General features: G+C 37.4%; 1 protein-coding gene across 15 annotated transcripts in view; it reads right to left on the bottom strand.

Moving 5' to 3' along the window:
• WDFY3 (WD repeat and FYVE domain containing 3) overlaps positions 1 to 23,717 on the bottom strand; it is a 351,860-nt gene that overhangs the window by 24,892 nt on the left and 303,251 nt on the right. For all 15 annotated transcript variants that reach the window (XM_064285618.1, XM_064285625.1, XM_064285619.1 and 12 more), the window contains 11 exons: positions 20,365 to 20,528; positions 17,695 to 17,843; positions 16,457 to 16,577; positions 14,969 to 15,054; positions 13,109 to 13,189; positions 11,791 to 11,845; positions 11,409 to 11,528; positions 7,873 to 7,990; positions 6,701 to 6,807; positions 5,022 to 5,175; positions 183 to 274 (listed from right to left, as the gene is read on the bottom strand). In XM_064285618.1, coding sequence (XP_064141688.1) covers positions 183 to 274; positions 5,022 to 5,175; positions 6,701 to 6,807; positions 7,873 to 7,990; positions 11,409 to 11,528; positions 11,791 to 11,845; positions 13,109 to 13,189; positions 14,969 to 15,054; positions 16,457 to 16,577; positions 17,695 to 17,843; positions 20,365 to 20,528 — 1,247 coding nt within the window. The remainder of the gene's footprint in view (positions 1 to 182; positions 275 to 5,021; positions 5,176 to 6,700; positions 6,808 to 7,872; positions 7,991 to 11,408; positions 11,529 to 11,790; positions 11,846 to 13,108; positions 13,190 to 14,968; positions 15,055 to 16,456; positions 16,578 to 17,694; positions 17,844 to 20,364; positions 20,529 to 23,717) is intronic.

Genomic DNA, 23,717 nt, shown 5'->3' with positions numbered 1-23,717 from the left:
TGACTTTTATTATTTGCTCAGAAAGTAAAAGAAAAGTGGCCATTAGGAAATAAAATAACTAAAAATCATGAAAATGATATTGGTAACTTAAACAGGTAACACGGTGCTCAAGGTCCTCTCTTTGTATCATGGCCAATGCCCAAATGAAATTCAATTTTAACCGTAAAGTATGCTCCCATTACCTCACGGTGGACTCTGATGAATTCTCGTGGGTCCCCTTTTGCCCAGGGTGGAAGAATTACATCTCCAAGCTTGGTGCCATTTTGTTTACAGCCTATGCAATCGGATATATTAAAAAAAAAAAAAAAAAAGAATGGGATAAATAATAACTTCATATTAAACCAACAGGGTTAGAGTCATCATCAGAAGTATAAAATTTCATCACTAGAAAAGACCCTCAGTGATCATGTACCTCATGCATTTCCCCAAGACTTCCCCTTAGAGCACCGCCTCAGAGGAATGTTATTAAGTGTTATGCAAAGCTGGGAGCTTTCAGGGTCAAATGACTTCAGGAAATGCTGAGTTACACGAAGTTCAGCAAGTCTCTGGGATGGTGAGACTTCGTCTCACACGCTTTGGACATGTTATCAGGAAAGACCAGTCCCTGGAGAAGGACATAATACTTGGCAAAGCAAAGGGTCATCGAAAAGAGAAGACCGTCAATGAGATGGACTGACACAGTAGCTGCAACAATGGGCTCAAACATAGATAGCAATGACTGTGAGGGTGGGGCAGGACTGGGCAGTGTTTCCGTCTGTTGTTTACAGGGTTGCTATGAGTCAGAACTGGCTCAATGGCACCTAACAACAACAACAACGTCTCTATCCTGCAAGACTTTTCAGTGGCTTGAATATGCTAATATGCACTGCCCTTCTCTCAGAGTAGGACATTATGTACAACACTGCTGAAATTTAATTGACCAAAGGACTCCTTTTTAATGAAGCATTTCACCAGGCTACTGTTCTGAGTTTGGAAAAAGTGCTCAAATTCAGTCCTCTTAGAACTGTCATTTGGAAGATCATTAATAATTCCTCTAAAATCTTCTTTGTTCAGGCTTTTAAAGATGGTGAATCATCAGCAGTTAACCAGTTCTGGATTTCTTCTCAAGTTTGGACAAGTTTTTGCCATTCGCATAGAGGTTAGTGACAGAGTATCTGCCTCCTCAGCCATTTTCAGTTTGAATGTTCTCTTCCCTCATAAGCAGATGAAACCACTGGTGTCTACTGCTGATATCTGCAATACACGCAGCTTCTCCTCTTTCTGATTCTTAAAATTTTGAGAGGGATCTAAAGAATTGGCATGTATTTTGCTGTAAGAATTTTCATTAAAAAAAAAAAAAATCTGAAACCATATAACTTTTTGCTGTTACTGTATTATTTAATGGTGGGGAAGACATTTGGAAAGACTATGGGGCTACCCAGCAGAAACAAAAACACCAAGTTGTGATAATGCATGCCAAATAGTATTTATTCCATTTAAGCTGTTATTTTAAGTCATAGCTAGATATTCTTTAAGATATTGAAGAGAGTGTTAGCTATGAAATCTGTCTACAACAAAATACGTTAAATGGGTCTGGCATCTGAGGAAAGCAGTTCTTTTTCCTTTTTCTAAAATAACAACCCCAAAGTCATTTTAGTATAGGGTTTTTCTAGATAGAACCAGGTTATCATTGTGAAAAAACGACTCTATAAACAACGTTGGCTCCCTAGTTTAGCAGCAGTTGGTTAGATAAATAGTCGTATTAGGAATTTCCATAGAGAAGTGCGATTGTCCAAATTTTAGAACACAAAAGCAGCACCAAGCGAGAACCAATATAAATACTTCCTTTAGAAACAATCTTTTTTTCATTGTTATTTCATGGCTTATTTACAATGCGGTATTAAGTGAGAATAACAAAAATCAGTTTAGTGTTTAAAGGAATGTCTTGACTTGGCTGGAACAAATGACCACAGATGACTTAAAAAAGAAATAAAACAATCAGGTGACTACAACCCCCCCTGCCCACCCCCGCCCCACGACCACCAACTTACACACTTTACATTCTCACCCTAAACCCCTAGAAAAACTGTTCAGGTCTATTTTTTTTTTATATGAAAAGTCTTACTAAAACTTTTTTTATAATAAGAAGTAGGTAATAAACCCCAGGCTACTTGAGATGTAGTTTACTTTTCAAAATTTTGCCCATGATCCCTGAATGCTTATGTGGTATAATTTCATTTCCTTATCAGCATTATCTGCATTTTGAAAATGTTATTTAACGGGAACAAAGTCTGTAGAAAACCCTTGGTCTAATTTCGCTACTCTGCAGCTTCCCTGCATGTGTACACCAGGGTTAAAAACAAGAAGACCAGAGTGAATGTGACTCACCCTCAACTCAGGGAAAAAATCCAAGTGCTCTTTCTTTTATACCATTTAGTACCTTTTCTGGATGGAGACTCAAAAAATGTTTTTTTTTTTTTAAACGAGTCAAATTCATATAGCATAAAATTAACCCTTGTTAAGTGGGCAGTTGAGTGATATTTAGTATTTTTACAATATTGTACAAATACCACTTCTATCTATGCTCCAAAACATTTTCATCACCCAAAAAGGGAATGCTGTACCTGTTAAGCAGTCACTCTCCATTTCTTTCTCTCCGCTGCTCCTGGTAAGCAATCTGTATTCTGTCTGTACGGATTTATCTACTCTGGATGTTTCGTATAAACAGAATCCTACAATCAGTGACCTTTTGTGTCTGGCTACTTTCAATTAGCATGTTTTTAAGGTTCATCCATGTTGTGGCATTTACCAGCATTTCCTTTCCTTTTCTTGGCTGAATAATATTCCATTGTGTGTATATGTGTGTGTGTGTACATCCACACACACCACACACACACAAATTTGTTTATTCATTCATCTGTTGATAGACATCTGGGCTATTTCCACCTTTTGGTTATTATGAATAATGCTGCTATGAACATGTGTATACATGTATTTGTTTGAGCACCTGTATACACCCAGGTGATTTGCATTTTCCCACTGACTAATGATGCTGAGCATATTTTCATATGCTTATTGGCTATTAGTATATCTTCTTTGGAGAAATGTCTATTCAAGTCTTCTGTCCATTTTTTTTTTTTAATTGGGTTGTTTTGTCTTTTTCTTGAATTTTAAGAGTTCTTTATATATTCTGGAAACCGTGGTGGCGTAGTGGTTAAGAGCTACTGCTGCTAACCAAAAAAAGGTCTGCAGTTCGAATTCCCCAGGCACTCCTTGGAAACCCTATGGGGCAGTTCTACTCTGTCCTATAGGGTCACTGTGAGTCAGAATCAACTCGATGGCAGTGGGTTTTGGTTATATATTCTGGATACTAGACCTATCAGACATATTATTTACAAATATTTTCTTCCATTCTGTAGGCTGTCTCTTCACTATGTTGACACAGTCCTTTGATACGTAAAAGTTTTTAATTTTGATGAAGTCCAATTTATCTACTTTGTCTTTTGTTACTCGTGTTTTTGGTATAGTATCTCAGAATCCAGTGCCAAATCCAAGATCATAAAGATTTACCCCTATTTTTTTTTTTTCTTCTTAGAGTTTTATGGTTTCAGTTCTTATACACAAATAGTGTTTTTTGAAGTATGTGATTTCAAGGAGGGAAGATGATTTGCTATGAAGAATAAGCGTAACAAAAATACATGACCTTTCTTTACTTTTTAAAAGTGGACTGTTTCATTCTGTTTACAAGTGGCCTGGCCTCAGCACTCCTGCAACACAATTATCATCATTGATCCAGCGTTTCTGGATGCCTAGGGGTATCTCTTTCTTTCTGCACCTCTTCACATTTCTCTTTTAAAGCAGTATGCCTAAAGAGGGCAGCATTCTCCAAAGGTGAATTATAAGTGAAAATAACCATATGCTAAAGTGTAATCACATTCAAAGACTGTATAACACATTCGCTCTTTTTGGTTTTGGGGAACTATCACTCCCTCTATATCTTAGAACTTGGAATCTTTAGCTGCTCGGGGGTGAGCTCCAGGTCCAATCAGAGGTAATGAGGCTCGATCTCAGGACTTCTGCTGGGGCTACTGAGAAAGTCTTACGATCCTTCCCAGTAGACCTGGAGTTATAATTTCTTAAATTTAGAACTGCTGATAGACAAATAAAAACTTTTTTCCAAAACAAAATTTAAAAGGGAATATAACTCACATGTATAGATATGAATATTTCCCTGAATCTCCTGTTCATGAAACTTTTTAAAGTAGTATATTAATGATTTATATGTTGAACTCTTTAAAAAAATGGAAAATGTGAAGTATGAAAACAGAAGAATATCTGTTAGGAATATTCTAAAGTGGAAACAATGGAATTTTGATATGTTTTTAAAAGAAATACTTAGAAACACACTAGATCAGCAAACTGTGTTCCAAGGAACTGTAACCAAAGTCAAGTCTGCTTCTGCTAACTGCTGGGTAATAGAAAAGAGAGCTGGGTACTGATGGAATTTCTCTCCTTTTTATAAATGTTGCTTTGGTCCTGCTTTTCTAGAAAAAAAACACCCTAAGGGGATAAAGAAAAGGGATTTACTTGGTTATTCTGAAATTCTAAATTTAAGACACATTAACACCCAAACAGAGAATGGGTCTGGCAATATAAAAGATGAAAACAAAACATAAAAAAAAAAAATCGGATAGACCACTCTTGGCTATTACTGGGTTTTAATAGTAATAGTTTTCAAATAAATTTTCAACTCATCTTCATTTTCATTGAAATAACAATACTCTGAATGTTAACGTAATCTGTGTTAATTTTTAAATGTCTCCCAGACTCTAGGTTTGAAAAGCAGCTGTTGTGGGGCATAAGTTTCCTTTTTATATATAATCACATACACCAATTACAGTAAATAAAAGCAACTGAAACCACAAGGAAATCTCTTCCTTTGTCATCGGTGTCTGCTACACACAGTCTTCAGAGAAGTCACTCACGTCTATCAGTCTTTTCCCAGCCGACATTCCTAAAGTAGTACCACAGCTCTTACGTACCTAGATCAAAGTTGTTGGAATTGAACAGGAATTCTGGTAAGTAAAAAAATTCTGGGATCAGTTCTTTCACGTCTGCCATGTTGTGCTTCGATGCTGAATACCAGGCCTCACGCACACTGTGAAACATCCGGTCAGCCAGGTCAAAGTGGCCGCCCTGTGGGGCAGAACGAGAAGGCACCTCACTGTTAGGGAACCATTTCCACCTCACAGAATGTCAAGCCTAAGGCCTTGAAAACCCCAAATAATTATGCTGGGTGAGATTTCAATTTCCTATCACCTTATGTCAAATACATAAAATTGTAATGATGACAAAAAGAACCTTAGTCTAATTCTCTTTGGGAACTTCTTATAAAGGGTGTTCAAGATATATATTTTTTTGTAATCAAAGTGAAATCCACATATAAAAGACTTAAAAAACAGTTGTTTTTTTAAAAAATTAGTGTTTTGAGAGAGGGCAAGGCTATAATGAATATGAGTTCTTCCATAGCTCGATGATACACTGTTGTGAACAAGATTCTGACACCATCTGTAGCTACAAATATTAAAGTTATGTAAATATGTAAATTAACATGACACTCAGGTTCTCACACCAAGGAATTAATTACTAATCTCCTCAAGGGGAGAATTAGGAAAGGTGATCAAGAACTTACAGACTGATAAATTCAAACAGAGAAGACTTCTGTCTCTGCAGCCCTATAAATACCTCTTCCCTCACCCTGTTCCTCAATCAAACTTCCTGTGCTGTGTTTGAAGAGAACACAGAGTATGTCTTTATGATAGAATTCACTCTGAGAAAATGCCAAAGCTCACACAATGGACCTGTCATGATCTGGGCCCTCTTGCTTCTCTGACCTTTCCCCTTACAACTTTTTCCCATCATTCCCTCTGTTCCGATACACTGGCCTCACACTGTTTCTCCATCTGTGGGCACACACCTGCCTGCAGGTCTTTGCACTGGCTGTTCCTTCTGCCTGGAAGATCCCTCCTGCAGACATGGCTAACTCCCCCTCATCTCCTTCAGGGCAGTGCTCAGATGTCACCTTTTCAGAGAGATCTGCTCTGACCACTCTGTTAAACTGTATCCTGCCACCACCACCTCCTGTTCCCATGCTTCCCTTCCTCTTTTTCCTGACAGCATTTTTCACCTTCTAAAACACTGGAGCTTACTTATTTATTATGTTTGTCTCTCTCAACTAAAATATAAGCTCTACAAGGCAGAGTTTGTGACTTTACTTGCTGATGAACTCTAAGCACCTAGAACAGTGCCTGGCACATAGTAAGTATTCAATAAATGTCTGCTGAATAAATGAAAGAGAATATGGAGAAAAGCAATTATAATCGCGAAGACAACAAATGAGCTACAATACATCATTCTTTACTTAACATTTTTTGAGTTCGGCCCCATTAGGGCTGAACTCCCTATACCTGGTTAAAAGCATATGCTGCGTACTAATTTGATTAAATGACTCCCACCACTTGCTTATTCTAAACCAATTACAGTTTGTTCATTGGTTTTGGCCTACTAAAAATTCTACTTTAATTCTGTTTCACTACTTTTGTCATTAAAACTTCATAAGGCTTCTAGTAATGTATCATAATGACATTAAAAAAAAAAAACCCATAATTTTAATAAAAGGTAGGCTTAAAAAAACAGAAAAATTCCAAATTTATGGTTTTACCTGTAGCCGTAAGAATATCTGTGTGAAAGGCTCCATTCTTACAAGGTATGAGGCCACAATCATTGCAGATGAATAGTGGGTCCCATAGTGGTAGGCTGGGGTTTCTCCTGTTCAAGAAAATCAAAGTATAAGAGAAGATACATAAAACAAAATTGGTATTAACAGATTTAAAACACCAGAGTATGTGATAAACATGATGAAGCTAGTACTGGCATTTGTTGCATGACAACTTTATGATGATACCAGTACTCTTCCTTTATATATTTGGCAGTAATACAACTGCCTTTTTCCCAAAACTTAACACACCCATCAATTTCAACTTTTGAGCCAACAAGTCAATTCTGACTCATGGCGACCCTACAGACCAGAGTAGAACTGTTCCATAGGGATTCCAAGGAGTGACTGGTGGATCTGAACTGCCAACCTTTTGGTTAGCAGCTGTAGCATGCTGTAGCCCTTAACTGCTGTACCACCAGGGCCCATCTATTGTAGTAGCTAACCCTTAATAGCAAACTATCTTCCACTAAAGCTGGATATTGACCTATAGCTACATCTTATTAGGTGCTGGCTTTGCATTTGTATGTTTCTCTGAATTGCTGTCTATGAACGTTGTGTTAATTTTTACTAAGTACTACCTTTGGCAGGAAAAAAAAAAAAAGAGTTCACACAGGGATACTACTAGGTTTAGGCTCAGTTTTTCTTTGTTTTGAGGAAACACACAATAAACATGAAATATAATAAATAAATGGTGTTTTAAGAAGGCAGTCAATTCATTTTTTTAAATGGAAAAGGATTCTAAAAAAATTCCTCAATAAAATTAAAAGACAGTCAGTAATAAGAGTGTAGTTCCTGGCATAAAATGTGGCCGACTAAGGTGGGAATTCCTGCCCTATATAAAGCAGGCATACACAATTTAATTAGATCATCTTGTTAATGCAAATAAGTTTCCTGCTGATACTTGGACAACCTATCTTCTAAGCATGGCTTTAAGTGGTCATGCAAAACTGATTTTTCTACTTGAGCAAGCTGTATATATGTGTGCATATGTGACATATATATAGATATAATGATACATAAGCAATCTGAGGAAGGATGCAAGGATATCAGACCACTAGCTAATGGCTTATTTTTGAAACTTAGATACAAAGTTCAATGACAAAAAAGGTACCTACCATTAGGATCTTCCCAGTCTTTAAACCGCTTTTTATATTGAGCTAATCGTTCATCTGTCTGTGCTCCCATTGGCTTAGCCAGGTTTCTAAACGTCTTGGGATTCGTAAGATCTACCTCCTAAAAAACAAAATGAAACCCAATTCCAAATTTGTAAAAGCCCCCTGTTTTTACCAAAGTAGGTACAGTGGCTGCAGCAGACAGTGAGGATCTATAAATGTGCTAGTATCTGTGATGTTAAACAGGCAGAAGTGAACTCCAAAACAATGCTATGTGGCCAACTGTTTCTCTGTACTTTCAAGACAGGTGCATGGCAGTTTGCTAATAGATACAGTTTAAAGACAATTGCTTTGGAAATTAAGTGCTTCACAGAGGAAGGCACTCAGGACTCAGGTTTGGGAATGAGGAATGAGAAGGAAAAGCCTGCCCAGCACAGCAGGGTGCTGTGGACGCAAACCCTCTGATTCATTGTTTTCCTACCATCAGCCATATATACCTGGAGGGTCAAATCTCCTTTCTGTCCTCCTCTCTGGTCCCACCCTGTTTTCCTCCAACCTCACTTCTGAACATTTTCTTCTTGAAGGTGAGCTGGAAGTGATAAACACTAGCTCGCTCAGCAATTTGCTCACCTCTAAAAACGAGGCTCATAGCGGACCAAGTAGCTTGCAAATGAGATGGGTTCTTTCAGTCTTCCAGGGATTATTTTAAAAGCGCATATCTAGCTGGCCTAATTCATATATTTAATAGGAAATAAAAATTCAGCTTCTGAGGATTTTAAAAAGTAGAAATTTGAAATACATACTCAGGGGATAGTTCATTTGTGTTCTTTTTATAGGGCATCATGACCTACCAATATTGCCAAACTTGTATTTTAAGAGCCTCAGGCAGGAGAAACTGATTCACATTGTGAACAGAGGTCAAGTTAGTGCATGTGTACTCTCACAGCCTGTGTGGAAAGTACCTCACTTATACTTTTTGGTTAATTCAACAAACAATAAAGTGTACCCTGAATGCCAGCCATGGTTCTAAAGATGTTGGAAATTAGGAGATGCATAAGACAGTCTTAGTGTTCAAGAACCTCATAGCCTAGAATGGTCAGACAAGACTTATGACTACAACATGTTATAAAAAAGTACCACGATACAGCTACAAGACAGTATACGGGAACAGAGAAAAAAGACAGAGGGGAAAAAGGACGGGGGCTCCCCAGATGTGATGCTCGAGTGCTTCTTGAGGAATGAAATGGAGCTGCTGTTGTTAGTGCTGCTGAGTTGATTCAGACTCATAGCGACCCTACGTACAACAGAACCAAACACTGCCCAGTCCTGCACCATCCTCACAATCGCTGTTACGCCTGAGCCCATTGTTGCAGTCACCATGTCAATCATCTTGTCAAGGGTCTTTCTGTTTTTTGCTGACCTTCTACTTTACCAAGCGTGATGTCCTTCTCCAGTGACTGATCCTTCCTGATAATATATCCAAAGTGTGTGAAATGTAGTCTCACCATCCTTGCTTCTAAGGAGCATTCTGGTTGTACTTCTTCCAACACAGATTTGTTCATTCTTCTAGCAGTCCATGATATACTCAATATTCTTCGCCAATGCCACAATTCAAAGGCTTCAATTCTTCTTTGGTCTTCCTTATTCATTGTCCAGCTTTCACATTCATATGAGGTGGCTGAAAACACAATGGCTTGGGTCAGGAGCACCTTAGTCCTCAAAGTGCCATCTTTGCTTTTTAATACCTTAATGAGGTCTTCTGCAGCAGATATGCCCAATGCAATAAATATATCACTGATACATTCAATATATTTGATACATTCAATATTCTTTGCCAGCACCATAATTCAAAGGCGTCAATTCTTCTTCAGTCTTCCTTACTCATTGTCCAGCTTCTGCACGCAAAATGGAGCTGGCCAGGTAAATTAGTAAGTGGGGAAGGAAGAGATACATGAGAACTAGGGAGGAGTCCAGGCAGGTAGCACAGCAGGTGCAAGGCTATTGAGGTATTCGAGAGGGCAATGAGCATAGTCCACGATGGCAGTTTTGAGACTATGTGAGGAATGTAATAGATAGGAGTTAGTTTATAAAGGGCACTGTACCATAAGCAGAGGTTTTTAAAATTCTTTCCCAAATTGTGATGACTACTCACCAAATAATTTTTAAATAGGGAAATGACTCAATTAGAATTGTGTTTTAGAATCTCTGGACGCAGTATAGAGATAGGGTGAAGGAAGTGGAGACTACAGAAGGAAGCCAGTTAGGAAGCTACTACAATGGTCCAGTGAAAGATGAAGAGGGCCTCACATGAGACACTGGCAGTGTTGAAGGAGACAAAGGAATAGACTAGAAAGGCTTAAATGGTAGATATGCCTTGGCCAATAACTAGACATGGGTAGTAAGAAAATGCATGTGACTTCTAGCTTATATAACAGTATGGATGTGGTGCTATCTTCTGAGAACATAGGGTGAGGGTCAGAAATGCACCAGGAGAACGTGGGAGAGAAGCAAAGGTGCAGAAACGGTACCTGTGAGGTTTCTGTGAGATACATACTCAAGTTTAGGTTGATAGTTTTCCTACTTCTTCTTCACAAAGCTGCATTCTTTTCGGACTTCATATCTCCTTAAAATCTATGTTTTCTCATGCTTTTCTTGGTTGGCTTAAAGGAAAAGTGTTTTCGTGTTATAAGTTCTTACTCCTGACCTCCTCTTGTCCTTTTGTTATACTTTCTTCTTCATCTGAATGTGCACTTGGGCACGCATGTTCACTACGTATGTTGATACGGATTTACACTTCAAATGCACTCTCATATGCTTCTGTATGTAGGCTGGGTTTCCATCCCTTCTTTACACTGAAATTCCTTGAGGGCAGAAGCTTTATTTTTCCCCCTAATATGCTGATGTATAAAACTTTTGAGAAAACAAACAGCGCTGATTCTAGGGAATGAAGAGGTCTAGTAACTTTTGAATTTTCATAATGACTAGTTGTGTTTTTGGTTTATCCAGGCCCAAGATTCTCTTGTTTTTCTCACTACTGTTTCATTTCAGAACTAATCAAACCTTGATTTAATGCAGGCAAAGGAGGAGAAAAGAGGTATCATTGAAATGCACCCATTTTGGTGGTGTTCTGAGCCCTAATCATGCATGTGTTGAATTGTTGGAACTCTTCTTCCAAGGCTTCTTAGAGGAATACAAAAAAATCTCTTCCATGTGTCAGGAATATTTGCAGAAGAGTCACTTCATTTTTCACTAGTCAACACTTCAAACTACATAGAAGGATTCTGATACCCACCAACGAACACAAATTAACACCTAAGAAAACTGAATAAACATATAGAATTAATATCCAATACCTATGAAGTTGTTCAATTATCTAAATTTTGTACAAGTCCAAGCTAGAACTCTTCTCATCTTCTTGAAAAAAGTGCTAGTTGAGAATACTAAACTATAAAGCAAATAAAACATTCGGGAAATTGCAGTATCTCCTAATTCTTTTTTTAAAATGTGCTCTGCTTAATGCAAAATGATTTAAGATTTACCTCTGAGTCGTAATCTGCAAGGATCCAGGGAAAGACAGGATACTGCATGAGATCATTATATGATCTGCCAGCCAAAGTGTTCAAGTGCATCAAATACTGGAAGTTGCTGATTTCACCTCTCTTGGGAAAGATAAATAAAGATTCATTTTAGAGCAATCAATTACTTCTACTACGTTCACTTTTTAAAATTTTATATGCAAAGGACAGTTTCTTTCTTATAGATTTCTGAATAAGAAAACACTGTTTTCTTCCCAAAAAGAACAAAACCAAAACATTTTCTGTATGGTATATATTCTATGGATTCTTTAAATACTTTTAACTGTGTGCCTTATACTCTTAGGCAGTTAATTACCAAGGAAGCTTACATTTTCATTAACCTTACCTCCCATCTCTGAGTTACAGACTTCTCTCCAACCAAAGTACTAAGCAACCCAGATCTAAAGAGAATAAATAATAAAACAAACTGTAGGCAATACAATTTTAAACTGGAGTAATTTTACAGTTGAAAAGTAAGACAACTGGTCCAAAAATATTTTAAGCTATGGAGGATGAAGAAATCTGTTTAAAACCAAAACCAAACCCGTTGCTGTAGAGTTGATTCCAACTCATACAGACCCTAGAGGACAGAATAGAACCGTCCCATGGAGTTTCCAAAGAGCACCTGGTGGATTTGAACTGCCGACCTTTTAGTTAGTAGCCATAGCACTTAACCACTATGGCACCAGGGTTTTGGGTTGCAATTACCATTTGGAAATACGAAATAACATAAAATCAAACAAGAAAAAAGAGAACATTGGAAGACATCAAATGTGGTAAGGGAAAATGCTTTCTGTCAATGTTGTTTTAGTATCTGTGACTCAGGAAGTGTGTCCAGAGATGCAAAGCAGTATATATTTCTTACTGCAGGTCATGGTCAAAAGAGTTTGAAAAACACTGATCTGGTCCAATCTTTTACCTTTTACAATAATCCCTAATTAAACATATCCAAAGATATTTACCACCATCATATCAAGAGCCTTAAAATTCAAACTCTCTACTTTCACTAAGGGGGCTCCACATAAGAAAATAATGAGAAATCACACTTGCAGTATTAGAATTAGAAAAATTGATAAAGATGAAATATCAAAAATGAAAGAGTGCTTTATACAGATGTTGAATAAGTTGCAAATAAAACTATGTTTCTGAAGAATATTAAAGGGAAATATTTACACATAATACCGAATGGAAGATGCAAAACAAAAACAAAAACAAAAACTTTATTTGCAGCACGAACTCAATTATGCATTTAGGGATATGTGGATGCTTAAAAGACTATAAGGGAATGGGTCAAAATGTGAACAGTAATTTGACATAAATAATTATGTCTTAGAAACCCTGGTCGTGCAGTGGTTAAGACCTACAACTGCTAACCATAAGGCTGGCAGTTCAAATCTACCAGGCACGCCCTGGCAACTCTATGGGGCAGTTCTACTCTGTCTTATAGGGTTGCTCTGAGTTGGAATTGACTCGACTGCAACAGGTTTGGTTTTTTGTTTTGGTTAACTATGCCTTAATTTTCTTTTCTTACAATTTTCAGTATTTAAGAAATTTCTATAATCACTAGGTTTAAAAACACTTCAAAAATCATGAATGCTGTCCCCAGATAAAAACAACTCTAATTTCATTATTAAACTATGATGTGCAAGTAGCAAACCACTTACCCCTGCTCCACACTTGTGTTCGGTCTTTGTCCAGACACAGACTCTGAACTGTCAGTTAAAGATGGCACGACAGCCAAAAACCTGGAAAATTTAAAAATAACATAAAATTGCAAAGGAAGTCTCAGCCGGGATCTCCTGGAAGCCTGAGAAAGGATGATTCATTTAAATCTTAATTGTTCATATTTACCCTCCCATTACCTAGTAAATGGCATGTTAAAAAAAATACATACTAATTAGAACACTGTTACAAGAAAGGGGGAGATAATGAATTCCAATGCCATATAGCAAAATCTTTCATTTTGGATTTTTACATATTCTGACACACTACCAGATTCAGAAAAGGCCAAGCAACACTGATTCACAGGAATTGAGGCAATGTAATGGAGTCCTAAACAGTGCTTAACAGCTAAGTATTCACATAACAGCAAATAATGACAGTAGCTAAACAAATGCTAGAACAGAGGCACCGCTAAGCAGATGGAGTCATATAAAATATAGAACCTTTATGCTATAGTGTTATTTTTTTTGTAATTGCTTACAATGTTAACATCAATTTTTTCCCCTTTTTATTATGATGAAAAGGTCAATATTAATTTTTTAATTTTGTTGTTGTTGAGAATATATGCAAGTCAACAATTTTTACATGTACCATTTAGTGACACTGATTATATTCTTTGTTGTGCAACCATTTTTACCTTCCTTTACTGAGCTGTTCTTCCATCATTAACATAATCTCACTGCCCCTGAAGGTTCCTATCTAATCTTTCGAGTTGCTGTTGCCAATTTAATCCCATATAGATAGCTCTTAAAAGAGCATAATGCTCAAGGCAGATCTTTTTTACCGGTTAAGCTTAACTATTGTTTGGTTTTAAGATGACTTCAGGGGATTCAATATTAATTTTTTAAAGGCAAAAGGGAATTATGGAAAAATTCCTGGGATAGAACTTCTCAGACAAAGACAAATTCATTTCTTCGTAGCAGCTTCCAGTCATGAAAAGCAAATACTTTCGTATCACTGTAAACACCATCACCTTTAGAAAGCAAGTTAAACAACTAAAAGTGAACCTCAGTCGCTATACTTAGCTCTTCTCATATCTAGGAGGAGTTCTGCACTACCAATCAACACCTATACACACTTTATTTGAAGAACCATCCTCACTTTCCACATGCTCACATGTGTCACTGCACTGCTGTGATGAGCAGTGTTGCTTGGTATCACTCATTCCTCATGAAACTAACATGAAACTTCCCTTAACAGAGAGATCGCCAGGATCTACAGTGCCCCTCAGAGAGCAAGACAAAGCCACTCGCTCCCGATCAGTTATAAAAGCCTTATTATTCACATATGCAACAGAAATACCTTCAAGCACATGGATATGCACTGTTTTTCTTTTAAAAGGTAAATTTTAAATATAGCTTACCAAAGATAAACTATGCTGACATTAGATTAACTTTTATTTGGCAATATTACTTTTCAAAGAATGACAGCACAGTATTCAATTGCCCTTCCAAGTCTTGTATGAATATAATTTCCTAAGGAACAGTGAATTTGGTAAACATCAAAGAAGTCTATTTGAACCTGACGTATTATTTTTTAAGGTACAGTTTCATCACCTTTTTACATTTAGAGATACAAGACCTGGGATAAAAGCAGCTTTTGATGATCTTTACTGTAAGTTACCAGAGAATCATGTTCAAAGAGGCTAGCAAAACTGAAACCAGTATTTTCTTAAAAGAAGAAACATCAGTTGACTCACTGATCTATATTCTAGATTTTTAAAAACTAGTTGAACTGGTAATAGCTCCCCCACTCCCATCTAGTCCCATGATAGCATATAAAGTATTTCTTGTAAACAAGACCTTTGGTAGACTTTGTTTCTAATTCCTTTCTGGAAGGCAAGGAGATAATTCCGTCCATCTCCAGAGAAAACTTCCACGGCAATAGGCTGAAATGATCAGAGAGAAAATTATCAAAGAAACAGAAGTTTACAAATAAGGCTACATAATTACTTTTCACACTACGAATTTCTACAATGTTGAAGAAGTTAATTTGTTAACTGAAGAATATTTTTAGAGTTATGAATTTCTAGCACATTAAGCTACAAAATAAAGAGTTCTCTTATTCTGTTCAACTTGTTACTAAAACCTTTTAGTAACAATATAATGTTATGATATCACAATAACTTTAATATAGTAAAAACCTCTACAGAAATTTGCTACCCATACATTAGCAGGTTTCATGAAAATAGGTACATTTTTGTATTTGTTTCAATATAGTGAAAACATAGGCTATTTTACAAAAGGAAGCTTGCTTACTTACTTACTTATGCTTTAAATCACAATTTGGGCACCCAGATAGATATATATCAGCTTACCTTTGACAAAGGAAAATAAAGCAACTATTTGGCCTCATTTGGGGAATAAGCTGAATCATACTTTTAAAAAAAAAAAAAAATTCTTTTACTTTTTTTTTTTTTAAGGCATTCTTAAGGAATATCTTGTTTGGCAATTTAAGAATCTCAGACCTGTTCACAAATCCCAGGAAACAATGGCCAGAATATGAGCTCCAGGAGGACAGGGATTTTTGTCTGTTTCCTTCAATGCAAGAGTAACTTGGGCATGGCTGGGTAGGCAAATGTTTTTTAATGAAGTAACATCACGGTAAAAATATGTATCATTAAGACTTGGGAGTGTCCTATATGGGTGGTTTCATCTAGTTGCCTGCACTGTCCTCTGAGGTGACTACCACTATTATCCCCATCACAGAAGAGGACACTGTTGGGCACAGGGGGAGCGCCGTGACCTGGTCACAACTTGCTATGTGGGGAGCCAAGTCTGATCCCAGGAGTCTGACTCTGGAGCTCTTATGATACTACCCCGTGCTGCTTCTCCAATTTAGAATTGGAATCTAATATTTGGGATCTTGCTATTAACGTGTACTCAGGATCCACGTTATGGATCACCTTTCAGTGAGGTGTTTTTTATCTCACTAATTCTACTCTTTTGGGTGGAGTCCAAGATAAGATACTTTATAACAAATTCTACACTCAGAATTTGTATATATAGTGAGGATACAATTTTTATATTAACAGACAGCGAAAATGATGACTTGGATAGCTATATGGAAAGACAGAAAACAAAGCTATCACCCAAGCTCTAGGTTGCATTTAAAAAAGGGGATGCAATATACAGTTATACACCTATGTAACATGAGTTTGTCTAGCATAGGGCCAAGTCTGTGCAATAATGGGGATCCTACAGAGGGCTTTTATGGCATGTACTAGTTTTAAAAGAATACATCTTCCGAATAGAGGAACATGACAAAAATTTAGTACTCAGTCAACTCGCCTGCAAGAGGTATCTCCTTTTATGTACTTCCTTTATATCTTCATATGCAAAAATGCTGCAGGTTCTCTTGAGTTGGCTGGGGCCTTGCCTGGCTCCTCGAGGGATAATTGGCTCGTGCATACTAGAGAAAGGAGAAAAGCACAAACACAGCCATAGATAAATTCACTGCCCAACAAAAGATGTGTTACTTCCAACATCTGAATAGGAGGGAGGGGACAATAGATGAGAAACTATTTACAAGAATCACTTGTTAGCTGCTTGGAGTACAAGGCAAGTACCTTTGGATGAATACAATTTAAAAAATCTTAGTAATGTGCTCAGGGCTAATTCATTCATGGGGCACATGATGCTTTTAGGGACCCAAGAAAATATTTCAGTACTTTTTTTTTAATCAGAAGAAAACAATAACCTTTTAGGTAGAAGAACAAATTTTAATTTATAATATTAACATGTTCATGTTTATACCAACAGTCATGAAATATAATTTTAGTATTTTTGTAGGGAGGAAGGGGCCCACAAAAGTCATCATGTGGCCCTGATTGGTGCCAAACACCATTAACAGGTAGGCACAGCTATACAGGCCAGCGTTTGAGATCTCTCCTAGGAATGAGACACAGGGACCATCCTACATTCTACAATGCCAGATGTTCAAAATGTTAAAGAGACAAAAGGCCTAGTTGATTTTCTAAACCTCAAGCTTCTTATTTTCCCTCTAGCTTTGTCTGTCTTCTGAGTTTTCCATTACCCATTATCACTTCATCACAGGAGTGGCAGAAGATGAAAAACATGGGTAAAACTCAGTCAGCTGAACCTTGCTGCATTTCAGTCACACTGTTTCTAGGGTACTCAGAGTACATGTTCTGGTCTTTCACTTGTTAAGAGTATTGGGCAGTAGCCTGCATTTTCTATACAACTGTGCAAGCACTGAAATTTTAAGAAAAGAACAAATTTACAAGTTCAGAATAAATTTGTCAGTAGGCTGTAATACAAGTAACTCGTCACCTAGGCTATTAATGCACTGAACTATATCATGTAGTTTTCATATTGATAAACAAGGCAAAGCTTTTCCTTTATTACCTTGAAATAAATTACCCTCATGAATACTTAATGACAGATATACACAAGCTTAGAGATAAAAATACTTAAAAAACAACTTTTGGATTAAAAAAAGCTACGTAAATTTATTTTCTATCTTCTAAACACAGTTGAACATTCTTTCTCTTTATTCATTTACTTACTTTGGAGGTAAGGTTTCAATATCTCTTATTTCCCTGGTCGCTGTCATTGTAAATCCATCAATCACATAAAAATGTTCTTTACCAAAAAGAAGTAGCCCCTCACTGGTATCTAGGCCCTGGACTCGAGCACAGCGGTACATGTGTTGGATCTATAAAGAAAGCCATGAATATCCATTAATACAGCTTTTTTGAAAAATCCAGTTATTTTTTCATATAAAGGAAGTAAAATGTTTTTAAACGTGTCTTTAACGGGCAAACAATTTTACCAAGACATTACTCTGCTGTGGCATCCCCTTAAGAAAAAAAAATCAAACCTGTTGCCGTCGAGTTGATTTCGACCCATAGCAACCCTGTAGCTAAGCATATTAGGCCCGAGTTTAAGGATATTAAAAGGAATCAGCTATGACTGCAGTCTGATTTGCAGTTGACTTTAGTAAATACATCCATCCAGTCCATCCATTTATCCAGTGTGTCTATCCATCCATCTCTCCAATTACTCACTGAGCGCTTACTACGGGCCATGCACATATGTACTACGTTCTGTAAGTGATGAACATGTTACACAAGGTTCTTGCTCTCACAGGGGAAGATAGACACAACAAGCTTGGCAGGAAAGGGAATTGAGGGACACATGTAAAGAGATTAAAATAGGCTTGTTCCCTAGGTGATGCAAGATGATACAGACTGAGAAAGGTCTGAGAGCCTGGCAGCCCTGAATGAATTCCCAGTTCTGTCACTTAACAGCAGTATGATTTGTCCAGTTACTTACTTTCTCTGGGCCTCAGTGTCTTCATCTGTAAATTTCAACTATACCTCATTGGGTTGTGAGATTTGAGATAATGCACGCAAACATGTTAGAAATTACAGGTTGCCTCTTCCAAATTGATGACGTACCTCTTTTTCTAGAACACCCCCTGGAACTTTAACTATGGAATTTGTCCGTATTTGCTCCCTACCTAGAACCTGCTTGCCTGGTAGACTGTTGTGCCATTGTGAAAAAGCCAAACTTGGCAGAAGTTGTATTTTTCTCCTAGGAGGAAGGAGTTGCTAAATCTCTCAGCGTAAGTATTGTTTTCTTTCTAAAGGGAAGTCTCTAGTTCTTAGCAAAAATCCTTTCTTGCTTAAACTCAGTTCAACATAAGTCAAGGAAAAGAAAATCAGCAATTAAATCAAAGTCAAACAAATGTCAAATAAATGTCAGTTTGAGTGCATTTCCTGTGCTACTCAAAGTTAAAGTAATTAGAGCAAAAACTGTATTTGTGAAATTAAAAGTTTAAAAACTGAAAGCATTAGAAAACATTTTCTAAAATACACAAACCTAAGTCAGTTTTCATTGTCATATGTGAACCACTCAATACTAAATGCATAGAATGTTACAGGAAAAATCCTGATGTACTTTTGAAATAACTTCACTGCAGTGTTAATATACATACAGAAAAATGTGCATTTCATAAATGCATGGCCTGATGAATTTTCAAAAGCTAAAAACATTGTGTGGTCAACATCCAGACCAAGAAACAGAACTTTGCCAACAGCCCAGAAGCCTCTCTTGGGCTTCCTTCAGATCTGATATCCTTTCATAGTTACAGGTTTTTTATTTTTGTATTTTCCTTTCAGACTAGTCAGGTAATACAGTTGAATAGAACTGTCTTAATTATATTCCAGTTTCTGGTTACTACTTCTTAGTTGGTAAGATCTTAAGCATTATATCAAGATGTAATATCATAAGCAAAAAGAACATCTTTTAAAAATCTGACACTACCATTCATTCAGTCACTCATTCCATCATTCAAAGGTTTCTTGGGTATCTTTTACGTGATTGGAGTTGCATATGGCACTGGCAATAGGATTAAGAAACAGTGCCTCACCATTGAAGAGAAGAGACAGTAAGAAATAATTATATGATAATACAGAGTGAAATACACAGGCATTATAAAAGCCTCAAGGAGAGGCATCTAACCAAGCCTGAGCTCGTAAGACAGTTCCTATGTCTTAAACACATTTAGATAAATAAGGTTATAACAAATGGGAAATACTAGGCTAGAAGAAGCTATCCAAGTGACAGAAAACGGGACATTTTGACAGAAAATATAGTATGAGTAAAAGTGCAGAGTAAAGAAACGTGGAGTCATAAAATGCTGCAGGAGCTCTGGCTAGAAGGCAGAGTTAGTAATGAGTCTAGGGAGGTCAACAGGGATAGGAGGTTGAAAGAGAAACAGGAAGGCAAGGCAAATGCGAGAGCCGGAAGTAAACACAAGAAATGAGGTGATGGTATAGAATCACTCAGGTTGCTTGTAGGTGGTTACTGGAATTATTACAGAACAGGAAAAAGTATAAAGTCAGCTTACTGAATGGGTCACCTGCAAGGATAATGAAATAGATAATTATGGGAAAAGCTGCAGTCTAATAAAGGGTCTAGACGAAGAGGGCAACACAGGTGTCAATTGTTAATACTGTATCCAATGAAACTATACACTGTGAAGTGTATTCAGAGAGGTCAGGAAACGAAGACGAGAGAAGTCAAGTACTAGACTCAAAAGGCTGCTTAATACTACATTTTATTACAGAGGCTAAAATATTTATCTTCCACCATCCGATAACCTATCGGCTCATCTTGTAATATGGAAACAAGTTACTTCGATACAATCCTTCTGTTTCGAAGCACAGTACCTTTTCTCCTTCCTCTAATAGGCGCAGTAAGGTTGCATTGTCTGTTTTCTCCTCTTCTTCTATAGAGCCGCCCTCAGCAATCTGGTCTTGTAGCTGCTCTTGGTTCTCCTCATCTCCTCCATCAGGTGCAGATCGAGACCGTTTCAAAGGGGGCTTAACCAGACCTATAGTACAATAACCAAGATGGCCATGTGACTTTGTGGATGCCATTTGGAGGAGCAGTTTAGTCTCATGTAGTCCTCCTATACATTCCCAATGTGAGACAACTCTGGAAGGTACAAGGAGGCAGCACAGTTCAGTGGTTAAGATCATAGGCTCTGGAGTTAAACAGTTCCATGACTTTGGAAAGGCTATTTACCTTCTTTGAACCTCAGTTTCCTTCATCTATAAAACTGGGATAGGAATACTATTTACCTCAGAGAGTTGTGGAGCCCTAGTGACTCAGTGGTTAAGAGCTATGGCTGCTAACCGAAAGGTCGGCAGTTCAAATCTACCAGCTGCTCCTTGGAAACCCTATGGGGCAGTTCTACTCTGTCCTATAGGGTCGCTGTGAGACAGAATCAACTCGATGGCAACGAGTTTGGATTGGTTCAGAGAGTTGTTGGAAGATTAAATGAGACAATTCATGTAGAGTGCTTAGCACTGTGCTTAATACAGAGAAAATTCTTGAAAAGTATCAAATGATGATGACAAACAGAATTTAGCATAACTAATGGTGAGAGTGGAATTGATTATGGATAGATGTCATTGAGGGGGTACCATGAGTAAACGTTCAATTACTATCAGAAATAAAAAAGAAAGAGCAAGTTATAAACATAATTATAATAGAACCCACCTACTTAGAGGGCCTATTAAGACTGTCTCAAGCCTCATTTCACAAGCAGCACTATGGTCATTCTTACATGAATGAAATGTGGTCAAATCATCAGGTCATAATGAACAAGAACAGAATTCTTTCTAATACAAGGACCAAAAAACCTAAACCAAACCCGTTGCTGTCATGTGGATTCCGACTCATGGCAACCCCACTGGAAAGAACAGAACTGCCCCACAGGGTTTCCAAGGAGCTGCTGGTGGATTCAAACTGCCGACCTTCTGGTTAGCAGCCAAACTCTTAACCACTGTGCCACCAGGGCTCCAATACAAGGACAGGTCATTTAATTTTCAGATTAAGAAAATATCTACATTTTGCTAATTTTATTGATAATCACAGGAGTTGAAATTAAAATCAGTTGATAACAGTAACCAGCGAGATTCCAAAGTATGGGAAGCACTCAAAATAAACTCTAAATCCCACATTTCCTTAAATTAACATTCTTTAATTGTACAAGAAACCCTGGTGGCATAATGGTTAACTGCTACAGCTGCTCATCAAAAGGTCCACAGTTCGAATCCACCAGGCACTCCTTGGAAACTCCATGAGGCAGTTCTATTCTATCCTTTATGGTCACTATGAGTCAAAATCGACTTGATGGCAATGGGTTGGGTTTGGTTTTCCGGTTTAGTTGTACTATTAAAAGTAATGTTACAACTGTTGATTATAGTTGCTTCAAGCATTTTGGAAAAGCGTAAGTCACCCTGTTAGAGTTTTACGCTTTGAACATTAGTTATCAAGAGGTTCTGTTTTACCTTGAAAAGAACCTCATCTCCATATGTGAAATGCAGTATAATAAGTAAGCCCTGTTGAGCACACTCACAAGTAGGCAAACACAGTTGCATTACTTTTACTTTAATGAATCAAAGCCTCCATCTCCATGTTTAGCATAATACCTTGAGGCATGCTACAGTAGGGCCATCAATATTAGTGAGTGAGTTTTTTTTTTTTTTTTTTAGCTCCATTAGAAAACAAGAAAATGAGGTCCAGAGAAGTTAAGTGGCAATGACTCAAACATAAGTCAACTGACTACTCTGTGGATTATACCTTGGCTTATTCCCAGTAACTACAGTTTTAGACTCATCCCAATAACTTTGCTGATGCAATGTCAAGAAAATTAGAAGGTTTAAAACTGTGTTACACTACTAAAACTTTCATGGATTCTTCAAAAATGTCAGAGCAATTATGTGCTGCTTAGTAAGTCACACTCATCCCAAGAGAGAACACGGATAATAATGGGAAACACTGGTCACAAATTTGGGATTACGCTTTTTGTTGACATAGTCACATACTACGAGTTTTTTAATCAACGGAATCTGAAATTCAGATCCTAATTTACAGATACTAATTCACATTCTAGAGTTTTATTTATAGAATATGCTAAGACTTTTGACTTACTGCTGCATCAGTCTTAAAAAAGTTTAACAATAGATTGATTTACATATTCAATATTGACTGAATCCCCATTTTGTGCTAGGCAGGTGCTACAAGCTATGAGGTGGGAAACCACTTCTGACACTGAGGAAATCACAGTTTAGAAAGAGACCAACTTATAAAGAGATGAAGCTCATCACTGGAATTGCTATAATAGATACATGAGCAAAGCGCTGACAGTGGACAGAGGAGCTAAAAAGCCTTCAGAGTAGGATGGTTTGATATTTGAACAGTGTTTTGAAGACTGAATACAGAACAAGTGAAGCTGTAGGAAGGAAGAAGCATCCCAGGTCAAGGGCACACATATGTAAAAGAACAGAATTAAAAAGTCTACAGGCACTGTGTAATTTGTTACCTTATGCAAGCTCTACTAAGCTCCTAGAGGTCTGGGTTTGGGATAATCTCTGTCAGCTCATAGGAAAAAAGATCATTATTTCTTACCTTGGCTAACATGCAGTAAAGAAACATTCAGTAGTTGTTTTAATTTTATAAATATGTAATCAGTTATCACACCTTAACTTAAAATAAACAGGAGCCACTAGAAATATTGCCAAATGCAATAAAAAATATTAAGCCAATGGGTACGTTACATTTATTTCTAGGCAATAAAAAAGAACCCGTCTCAAAGGTCAGCTCAACTGGACTGGACCAAAAGCAAAGAAGTTTCTGGGATAAACTGAATGCTTCGAAGGTCAGCAGAGCAAGGGCGGGGGTTTGGAGACTATGGCTTAAGGGGACTTCTAAGTCAATTGGCAAAATAATTCTATTATGAAAACATTCTGCATCCCACTTTGAAATGTGGTGTCTGGGGTCTTAAATGCTAACAAGCGGCCATCTAAGATGCATCAATTGGTCTCAACCCACCTGGAGCAAAGGAGAATGAAGAACACCAAGGTCACACGATAACTATGAGCCCAAGAGACAGAAAGGGCCCCATGAACCAGAGACTTACATCATCCTGAGACCAGAAGAACTAGATGGTGCCCGGCCACAACTGATGACTGCCCTGACAGGGAGCACAACAGAGAACCCCTGAGGGCGCAGG

Source organism: Loxodonta africana, chromosome 5 (genome assembly GCF_030014295.1).
Source record: "Loxodonta africana isolate mLoxAfr1 chromosome 5, mLoxAfr1.hap2, whole genome shotgun sequence".
In the NCBI taxonomy this organism is placed as follows: domain Eukaryota; kingdom Metazoa; phylum Chordata; class Mammalia; order Proboscidea; family Elephantidae; genus Loxodonta; species Loxodonta africana.
The sequence above is the reverse complement of the archived record's forward strand: the minus strand, read 5'-3'. Positions and strand labels throughout refer to the sequence as shown.